At 48.1% G+C, this 11,068-nt stretch overlaps 1 protein-coding gene across 1 annotated transcript in view; it reads left to right on the forward strand.

Annotated features, from left to right (window-relative positions):
- TBC1D22A (TBC1 domain family member 22A) overlaps positions 1-11,068 on the forward strand; it is a 509,073-nt gene that overhangs the window by 217,318 nt on the left and 280,687 nt on the right. Inside the window, 1 exon segment of the mRNA XM_031934660.1 lies at positions 9,456-9,584. Within this exon segment, the coding sequence (XP_031790520.1) occupies positions 9,456-9,584 (129 nt within the window).

The raw sequence follows: 11,068 nt of genomic DNA on the forward strand, positions 1-11,068 counted from the left end.
CCCTGTGTCGGTGGGCACTGATGCCATCCAGCTCCCGTGCCCTGTGTTGGTGAGCACTGATGCCATCCAGCTCCCCAGGCAGTCATGCTGCACCATGGCTCTGGCCCTTCTGTAAAAGTAGAGATTTGGGGAGCACAGTACCTGATGCCAGTCACCCATCCCCGAGTCAGCACGTGTTACTCACACATCTGCCCTCAGCCAGGCCCTCTGCAGGTGCTGGGGTTACAAGAACATCTGGGACAATGGTGGGGATTGGGACCTCAGCAGGGAAGGGGTCTCCCCAATCAAGGATGCCTCTTTATCATTCCCTGAATCCCAGGGTTTAATCCTGGCTTCCCGTTCAGCTCTCCTGGGAGCTCTTCCCGATCCTTGTGTCCAGGCCCATGAAGCAAATTGGAATCTCTAGGGTGGACTTAGGCACCAGGGTGTTGACCGACTCTGGCATGCTGAGAACCATGCATCCACAGAGTGGGTGCCACCCTGCGGCTAGGCGGGGGATGGGAGGCGAGGGTAGGGAGGTTCAGGCCTGCCCTCTTCACCTGTGGGTTTCCATTCTGGTCACATGTTAGTATCACCTGGGGAGCTCTGGAAATCCTGTTACCTGGGTTCTTGAGGGTTCTCACGTGTACCCAGGGTTGGAGACAGCTGCTCTAGGACACTCAGGCTCCAGTGGGACAGGGTGGGGTATACATGAGCCACCTGGGAAGCAGGTCATTGAAAGTCATGCACTATGCCTGCCACTGCAGGCAGCACACACCAGGGCTGAGGAACCTGGGCAGGAGAGCCCACCTGGGGTGTTGGAGGGCCCGCGTGGGAGGAGAGAGGCTGAGTGAGACTCGCTGAGAGCCAGGAGCGTGTCGTCTGGGAGGGCTCCGGTGAGTAGGGTAAGATGGGAGGGGTTCATCCCAGTCCAAGAGTCCATCCAGGATCCAGAGGTTAACAGTTTCACCCAGAATTGAGAATTTATCATTTGTCCAGCTTAAAAAGGCAGATAACCAAAGCTGTGCTTGAATGGGAACCTATTTCAGGGTCTGGCAAACTAATGACTCTTTTTCATTGTGTTTATGATTTGTAATTAACATGATTCTAGTAGCCTTATTTTTAATTGATGAGTGGGCAGTGCCACTTCAATGAAGAACGATGAGAAACATGACTTGTCTTTTATGAAAAACTAACATCTAGTCTAGCACATACCGTTCAGCCACAAGTAATACTACTTAATGTTTACATTTTATGCAAGCAGGGTAGTAACTTTTAAAAAATTACTGCTATAGAGAATCATATTTCTGGCTCTTTTTAAAATAGGTATTTCAGAAATATGGCACAAAAACTAATTAAACATTGAACATTTGCGTTAGTGAGTCTAATGGTTAAAAATGATGAGTGAAGCTCCAGTATTATCTTTTCTTTCTGCAGTATATTGAGGTAGGTTTGCATATGAACATGGTGGGAGGGAACAATTTGATTTTTGTGTCACCGGGACAATTTAGATGTAAGTATGTGCATGCATTGTTTTACATTTATGATTAGTGTTTTTATAGCATGCTAATACAGCAATTAAGTTTTCTGTAGTTCTGTCATTTAAAATTCATTGCATACTTGAATGTATTTCATTTGCATAATTTCTAGTCTTGCTTAATGATTGAAAGGCCTCAACTTGCATATATGTGTTTTCCTCTAGGGACGGGAGTGTCAGGAGCTCACGTAGTGTTTTTATTGCCTGTGTTTCGATCATAACGTACTTGCCTTTTCGAATTTGTGTTTCAAGTTAAGTTTAAAATTTGGGGAGTGGAAAGTATTTCTGAGAGCCCTCTTTGTGGCCACTGAATGCAGTTGATGTCAGGCTGCCTACACCATGGCCTCGCTGACCACCCCAGGTGGCCCACACTGCCCTGTGTTGAAGGCCGAGCCCCTTTCCTGGCACGCAGGCCTTCTTTCCTGGCTGCTGCACATGGCTTCATTGGCCGGGCTGTTTCCGACCTTGCCCTGGGCCAACCCGCACACATTTCCCTGTGTCCTCCGTGCTCTGTCTCTCCCCACCTCTGTCTTCTCCACTATCAAAACCAAACCCAGAAGTGTATGCTCGTCCTTACTTGTCCCAAGTGAGTGCATGCATCTTTTTCCCCGAGTCTCAGGGCCGTGGCCCTCTTTGGGTCTGATAGAATTGCTGCACGTCGTGATCACTCGTGCACTCAGCGAGGAAGGACTGAGGGTCCGTTGTGGGGCAAACAGTGTTCCAAGCCCTTGGACGAACATTCCGCCCTTGTGGACCTCACATTTTGGTGGGAGAAGACAAACAATACACTGAGAAGTAGATTTGATGTGCTGTGGAAGGTGAAGAGTGCTGTGGGGAAAGGCCTGGGATCAGCTTGATGCAATGGTGAGGGCTGAGGAGGGGAAGGGGCTGTTAAAGTAGGTGGGTAGCGGTCAGGGTGAGGAGCTGACTTTGAGCGAGGACTTAGAGGAGCTTGGGAGGCAGCTGTGCAGGCGCCTGGGGGTGCATCTCTGTCTGGTTCATTCTTTGAAGAGGGCTTACCCGTTCCCTCACTGTGTTCCCCATCGGGGAGTAGTGCGCACCAGACACAGGTGACGAGGAGGGAGAACGGTAGGTAACAGGAAGCAGTACCGTGGGCTCCTCCCGCAGCCGGGGAGGTGGAGACCGAGAGAGGGTGCTCTTGTGGAAAGGCGGCTGCCGGCCCTGCACAGACGGAGAGCAGCGGACAGTGGCTGTCCTCGAAAGGGCAGCCAGTCAACAGCCTGGGCTTGGTGACCCCTGTGGTCTGTTGCAGCTCAGCTCTGCCATCGTGGCCCAGAGCAGCCACAGGGAATCCGTATAAAGGAAGTCACACAGCTGTGTTACCATAACGCTTTATTTACAAAAGTCGGTGGGCAAGATTGGCTGGTGGTCAGTTTGCTGACCCTGTTCTAGATGAAATTGGTCCCAGGAGAGGAACGGTACATTCAGAGAGAGGCACTGAGGCAGAAGAGGTGTAGCATTTAAGGAATATTTAAGCAGCATAGTAAAAGTGGGAGGGGCCACAGTGAGTGATGAGTGTCGGCCTCTTGGTCAGAGAAGCAGGAAGGGCCAGGCCCGCAGGAGCCGTCAGCCTAGGCAGGGCTTGGGCTTTTATGCTGAGCATGATTAGAAGCAATTGGAAGTTTTTCGGGGTGGTAGTGTTAAAATGATGGGATTTTCACAGGGTCTCTGTGGCCAGAGTGTAGAGAAAGGACCATGGGGTCTGTGTCTACCCACTGATGGGACATCCCCTATGAGCCTGGCTAGTCTTCAGCGTCTTTGTATCCAGGGCTGAGCAGCGGGTGGGAGAGTGGCTGGGGCTGGGTGAATGAATGTTGTTGTGTGTGTATCTGTGGGCGGCTCTCAGCCTGCGGATTTGTCCCCAGGTCTTTGGAGACTTGGGATCACATGGCTCTCCTGAGCAGTGTGGGACCTCAGGTCAGGAGCTGGGGCTTGGCTTGAGTTTGCCTTTGTGTCCGTGTGACTCTGGGCATGTTAACCACATTTCCTGAGCCTGTCTCCTTGTCTGCAGACAGGGACAGTAACGGCCTTCTGTGATTAGTGGGATTAAAGCAGCACGAAGCCTGGTGAGGACCCAGCCCTTCCTTAGTTCACCTACGGGTATGGCAATTTTGGGACAAAGAAAAAGAAGTAATATTCTGTAATTGTTAGTGCCAAGAGACAGACGGGCTTGAAATAACAATGAGGTGCAGACGGGTCTGGATGAAGCCCGTGACTCTGAGAGGGTTATCTGTGAAGCTGACTTTAACTTGAAGTAGAAGCTGGTTTCACTCAGGTATGGCCGTCACCCTGGCCTTGTAATTTTATGCCTTCCCATCACTGGGGACAGGGCTGGGTACCCAACAGAAGGAGCTCTGCGTCTGGCAATCCACCAGCACATCCCAGTGAAAGAGGCCTGATTCTGGAGGTGCTCAGGTGCGTGGGTCGTTGACCACCCGGAAGGCACTGCAGAACCATGCCTGGCACTTCCATGCATACTTGGGGCTGGTGATTCTTTTTGTCATTGTTAGAATTTTTTTGTTTTTGTTTTTGAGGCGGAGTCTCGCTCTGTCACCCAGGCTGGAGTGCAGTGGCACGATCTTGGCTCACTGCAAGCTCCGCCTCCCAGGTTCACGCGATTCTCCTTCCTCAGCCTCCCAAGTAGCTGGGACTACAAGCGCCCGCCACCACGCCCGGCTAATTTTTTGTGTTTTTATTAGAGATGGGGTTTCACCGTGTTAGCCAGGATGGTTTTGATCTCCTGACCTCGTGATCTGCCCGCCTTGGCCTCCCAAAGTGCTGGAATTACAGGCGTGAGCCACCGCGCCTGGCCAGTCATTGTTAGAATCATGCAAAGCAATACGCTCTTTTGCCTTATTTTATGGGAAAATAGAGGCCAGGTGGGAATAATGGCCACACCTTTGCTCCATCACGAGGACTCTGAGTGTCTCCCTCTGGAGTGCGTCTTGGCAGCTGGACTGTTCTGTGCCCCTCTCCAGAATACCGTAATTCACCGAGGGATTGTTTTCTGGAGAGAGTGTTCTTCCCTCAGGCACCTCCTCCCCTTGGGTTGGGGATGCGTTTGACATGTGTGTAACCAGGCTGTTGGGTTGTGACCCACTGCCCTTTCTGCCAGGGCTACTTGGAAATCACACATTATGAACCTCGAGTTGGGTTGTAACCCACTGCCCTTTCTGCCAGGGCTACTTGGAAATCACGCATTATGAACCTTGAAGATACCCGGTATTCCTTTGAGCTAAAGGTTCACTGTAGGAAGTTTACTTCAGGAAGTAATTGACATTGTTAGCTGATGTATGTTTTAGAATACTGGACAATTAGAAATAATCAAAATACTCACAAATTGGGGAAAGGTGACATAGAAATGCGTATGATGGAAGCCAGTGTCACCTTCTAGATGGATGTTTTAGAACAGGATGGGCAGATGTTTTCTGTAAAGGCCTAGATAGTGAATATTTGAGCCTGTGGACTGTGTGGTCTCCTGTAGCCCCTCCACTCTGCTGCGATAGGGCAAAAGCAGCCACACACAGTACATAAACAGATGGGCTGTGCCCTCTCCAGCAACATTTTATTTACACAAATAGGTGATGGGCCTTAGTTTGCTGATTCCTGTTGTAGAACAGGACTTCATGACAGTGGGAATATGGTCATGATTTTAAAGGGAAAGGACCAGTCATAGAAGATTCATAAACTGGGCTACGTTAAAGTTAGGACCTTCTCTTCATCAAAGACGTCATGAATAGGGTGAAAAGGCAAGTCACAGAAGGAGGCTGTTTACAGCAGGACTCACATGTGTACTATCTAGATATGAACGCCTGTGAGTCAGAAAGGAGGAGCCAGATGGCCTCATAGGAGAGAGTAATACATCTGTACTCACACTTCACAGATGCAGACACCCAACGGCATCCCTTTGTCTCCTGGGAAATTCAGATGAAAACGAAATGGAGCTTGATAGATACCACTGCAAAGCCATCTGAAAGGCTGATGTGAAAGGTTCCACAGTGTCAAGTGTTGGCAAGGATGTAGGACATTGGGAATTTGCATACACTTCTGACGGGAGTAGAATCACTTTGAAAATCCTTTAGCAAAGTCTTTCAGAGGTATGCAAACCTAGCAGGCCCACTCCCAGGTATACACTTAAGAGAAGTGCATAGCATGTACCGTAAAAGGGAGCTTCAAGAAATTTTAAAGCAAAAACTGGAAACCGCACAAATGTGTGTTAACAGAATGGATTTCATACATAGCCGTGTTACGCAGCAGTGGAGGAAGGAACTACTGTGACGCGTTATAACGTGAATTAGTTTTCAAGTGTAATGCTGAATGCAAACAGCCAGACAGAAAAAAATGCCACTTAGGAGGGGAGGAGGTAAGGGACGGTGACTGAGAGGCCTGCTAAGACGGTGATGGTCTGGCTTTTACCTGGGTGGTGTTGACAGGTGTGTTCAGTTTGTGATAATTCACACACGATTTTGGGGTACGCCTTTATATAAGAATGCTGTACTTCAGTAAGCGTTTATTAAAAAGAAGTTTCAGTGGTGTGATGCTAATGTGTTAACACGAGTGTGCCTGAGTGTAATTTATAATATAGAATAGAAGCCAGTGGAAACTTGAGAATGGAAGGAAGGCCAGTGCCCACACAGCTGAAGTCTGGCTTCATGCTCGAGGCCTGGACTCTCTGAGTCCCACTCTCCTTCAGGTCAGCTTTTCTTGATGGACCTGCAGCTTGTGATTGTCCCCTCCCATCAGAGGGTGGCTGCTGCAACTCCACACTTCGCACATTCACTTTCGTTCACAGCAGCAGCCAAGAAAAGCCCTGGCTTGGCTCCTGTCCCCGTGTTGGGCCACCTCTCCACCCCCGAACTGTCAGTCATGGTGGCTGGAGGATGGCTTAGCCGTGTAGCTTAGCCCAGTGGAGACCTCTCCTTAAGGAAGAGGCTCCTCATCCAGACCGCAAGGGTCGGGCAGAGGGAGATATGGCTCCCAGAGCAGCTTCAGGGCTTGTTCCAGCAAGGATGAGTAGTTGTTTGCTGGCTAACACAGTGATGTCTACTACAGATGTGGAAGCACTTTCAAAGGCAGAAAGCACCATCCAGGATGTATTTGTTCATGCAGTCACTCGTTCATATGTGATTCACCCAGTGAAAGCTTGTGTGCCCGCCATCTGGTTGGCACCGTGAGGGGCTGGTCCTGAGTGAACTTCCTCCTAGATGCTGCTGGATGACCAGCCCTGCCTCGTGGGAAAAGTGGCTATTGACCAGCAGCCTGGTCAGACCTCATGGGAGAAGTGATCACTTGAGGGATGAGAAAGAGGCGGCCAGGCACAGCAGTAAGACTGCTAGGAAAAAAAACAAGGAGAAAAACTTTTTCTTTTTTTTTTTGAGACAGAGTCTAGCTCTGTCACCCAGGCTGGAGTGCAGTGGCGTGATCTGACTCACTGTAACTTCCCCCTCCTGGGTTCAAGTGATTCTCCTGCCACAGCCTCCTGAGTAGCTGGGATTACAGGCACGCATCACCACACCTGGCTAGTGTTTTTAGTAGAGACGGGATTTCACCATAATGGCCAGACTGGCCTCGAACTCCTGACCTCGTGATCTGCCCGCCTCGGCCTCCCAAAGTGCTGGGATTATAGGCATGAGCCACTGCGTCTGGCCGAAAATCTTTTTTATGTAGTTCTTGTATGTTTACAAGAACACTAATTATAAAAGAAAAACTATCAACTGGACTTCATGAAACTTTAAGACCTTATCTGTTTGAGACATAAAAGCAAGCCATAGACTAGGGAGAGGAATGACAGTACATACAAAGGAAAGAGAGATTTGTATCTAGAGTGTGTACAGAGCTCATCAAGCTCAGTAATAAGATGACACAAAAGCTGGGTAAAAGCTGGGCCAAAGATTTGAACAGATACTTCGCTAAAGAAGAGATGCGATGGCTCCATGAAGTATCTCTTCTTTATCATTAATCATTATGGAAACGAAATTAAAACCACACCCAAAAGCATGGCTGATAGTTGGATTCACAATACCAAGTGTTGGGAAGGCTGGGGCTATGTAGCATCTGGAATTCTCGTACATTGCTGGTCAGAATGTAAAGTGAAGTAATTTCTTTGGAAAAAGAGCTCTTTTTGGAAAAAGAGTTTCTTAGAAAACTAAGCATATCCCAATGTTATGGCTCAGTAACTCGACTCCTAGGTATTTAACCGTGAAAACCCGAAGCGTATGCCCACGAAAATCCTGTGCAGGAATATAACAAACCCCAAACTGGAAACAACCCAAATGCTCATTGACAGGTGAATCTTTAACAAACTGGTGGATCCATTCAGGGGACGCAGCTAGGAAAAGGAAATCACAGCTGATTCATGTGACTTGGGTCCGTCTCAGAAGGCGCTGTGCTGCTGAGTGAAGGAAAAGCTCACACAAAGCGCAGGTCCTGAGTGACTGCATTTCTGGGGAGTCCTAGGGCAGCCTCAGCCATGCACAGTGAGGAGGTGAGCGCCTCCCCGGCCAGGGTTGGGATGCATTGCAGAGGGTACTGGGAAGTCTATGGGGGCGGGGGATGGAAGTGTGTATCTTCCTTGGAGTAGTAGTTACATAGCTGGAAGCCCTTGTCAAAAGCCACCAAACTGATTGCTTAAAATGGGCGCATCTCATTTTATAAATTAGAATTGGCCATTTATATCTGGGGGTTTTGCATCGGCAGATTCAACTAATTGTGCATCGAACATACTTGGAAAAAAAACGCCGGGCGTGGTGGCTCACGCCTGTAATCCCAGCACGTTGGGAGGCCGAGGCAGGTGAATAATGAGGTCAAGAGATCGAGACCATCCTGCACAACATGATGAAACCCTGTCTCTACTAAAAATACAAAAATTAGCCAGGCGTAGTGGTGGGTGCCTGTAATCCCAGCTACTCAGGAGGCTGAGGCAGGAGAATCACTTGAACCTGGGAGGCGGAGGTTGTGGGGAACCAAGATCATGCTGCTGCACTCCAGCCTGGTGACAGAGCGAGACTCTGTCTCAAAAAAAAAAAAAAAAAGTAACAGTGCAACAAAAGATAATATAAATAAAAAACAACAGTATTATAACAATTACTTACATAGCATTTACCTTGTGTCAGGTGTCATAAGTCATCTAGAGATTATTTATTCAGGCAGATGTGCATAGGTTACATGCAAATACTGCAGCATTTTATATAAGGGTCTTGCGAAGCTAAGAATTTTGGTATTCCAAAATCCCCATACTTAGGGACAACTATATATTGTCAATAATGTCAAGTTAAAAAGTAGAAATAAGGCAACAGAAAACATGAAATCCTGGGCAGTCTGGCCCAGGAATCAGGCTCTTCATGACCTCCTTGTGCTGCCTGGCCCTTTCTGACTTCAGGTCCCCTTTACGTACTGGTGCTGCAGCTGCCACAGGCCCATGAGTCTTTGAAGATGGCACATTTGCATAAGTGACAGTACATACACACGTATGTGTATATGTGCATGCATGTATACATGTGTATGTGTGTGTGTGCATGGTTGCTGTTAGACTGTTCAGACTTTGGAATCCTTTCTGGTGTATGAGACGTCTAGAGAAGGGCTTGTTTAATCTTTCAGCCCTGCTGTAGAAGAACCTTGGGCCCACCTGCAGCAGAGCCTGTGGGACTCTTGTCTGGCTGAGTGGAGAGAGCCTGCACCGGGAGGCTGGGGACGCAAGCGCAGGCCCCTTCCTAAGTGCTATCGGGAGTGGTGCTTGTGTTGTGTGGAGCTGACTGAACTTCTCTGTGTGCTTCTTTTTTCCAATTTGTGCTCCTCTTGGTGTCAGATTTCAGAATGCCAAGCTCAGGTAGGATGCAAGCCTTTTTATTTCTCACGTCTAACAGGGACTCCATGAATTATATAACCATGTATATTTTTTGTTTTTTTATTTCTCACCCAGGGTTACCTTCCTGCCAACGTAGACCGGAGACCAGCCACTCTCCAGAGAAAACAGAAAGAATATTTTGCATTTATTGAGCACTATTACGATTCTAGGAACGACGAAGTTCACCAGGACACATACAGGCAGGTGGGAATCCTTTCTCTTTTTCGTATGTTGCCTGAAGTACTTTGCTTTGGTGTGATTTATAGGAGGAAATGTTTTATCCAAACCATGTGGAGTTGGTCAGAGTTAAAGATGCAGGTCCCTGATTAGCTCCCAGAGTTCTATTTTCTAATAAGTCAATTTTAAAACAAATAATGGCAAATTTCCTCTGTTAGTACTATCTTGCTTGTCTTCAGTTCCCTCTACAAAAGTAAAAAGAGTATTTTAAATTGAGGTTACAAAATAAATGCCTTGGATTCCTGAGACCAGCCTTGGTGTGATGGTGGGAGTTCGTATCACAGGGAGCTGCTGTCGGTAATCAAAGGCCATTCCTGAAGGCCCAGCCAATCAAAGGCCATTCCTGAAGGCCCAGCCCAGGCATTTAGCTGGATGGCACGGGGACAGAGAGGCTGCTTGGGACTTCCCTGGCGCTGGGCTCTTTGGTCCGGCTAGGGATGTGATACCAGCCCAGGAAAGCTGTGTTCATCAGCTTCGTTTTGCAGGGGACACACTCCAGACCATAGCAGAAGGTGTAGCCAAGTTACCGTTTTGCGATTTAGTTTAATATAAAGTGTGTCTAATGATGGTTTCTTAAATAGTCATTTGACAGATGATGTACATAATGGGAAAATACTTAAAATTGATTTATGATTCACGCTACACTCAGAATTTGCCGTTAGAATAGCTCTTTGAGGACTTTATAGTTCTCACTCTCTTTGTAATATGTGAAAGGTCAAAATGGTAGCTCTTTATTGGCATCCTTGTCTTAGCTATCTGAAATCAGCTTCTGGGTTTCCTGATGCACGGCAGGAATGTTTCCCTCTGCACACCCTGCTTCTAGGTGAAGGAGCTTTGCCACGTTTTCTCTCTCAGACGTGGGATAGCCACAGCTCTTTGGTAGTTGGTTTTATCTGTTTAAAAAAAAAAAAAAAGGCCAAATATACACCTTACCTCTGTTACGTAATCAAAGATTCTTTAAGTTAAATGCCTTCCTGGACAGCATCTTCCAAGATGGATGGAACACAAGGCTGCAGGAGGAAAAGTGACTTAGGAGTGAGGCTGTGGCAAAGCGGCCACTTCCATTTCCTTCCAAGCCAGAGCTGCCCGTGGCCCGTCTTGCCTTCTGTCTCACACCAGGGCCCCTGGGCCTCACTGGGCCGCCACTCAGTTACTCTGGGAAACTGATTTGATGCACAGATTACTCTGGATTGGCTTAAGGAAATAGTAGCTTACCTGGCGTCCTTTGACACTCCACTGGTTTTAGGAAATTGATAAATTTGGCACTATTTTGAACCCATTTTTTTTTTTTTTTTTGAGACGGAGTCTTGCTCTGTTGCCCAGGCTGGAGTGCAGTGGCCGAACCTCAGCTCACTGCAAGCTCCGCCCCCCGGGTTTACGCCAGTCTCCTGCCTCAGCCTCCCAAGTAGCTGGGACTACAGGCGCCCGCCACCTCGCCCGGCTAGTTTTTT

This window comes from Piliocolobus tephrosceles, chromosome 19, assembly GCF_002776525.5.
Source record: "Piliocolobus tephrosceles isolate RC106 chromosome 19, ASM277652v3, whole genome shotgun sequence".
Lineage (NCBI taxonomy): Eukaryota > Metazoa > Chordata > Mammalia > Primates > Cercopithecidae > Piliocolobus > Piliocolobus tephrosceles.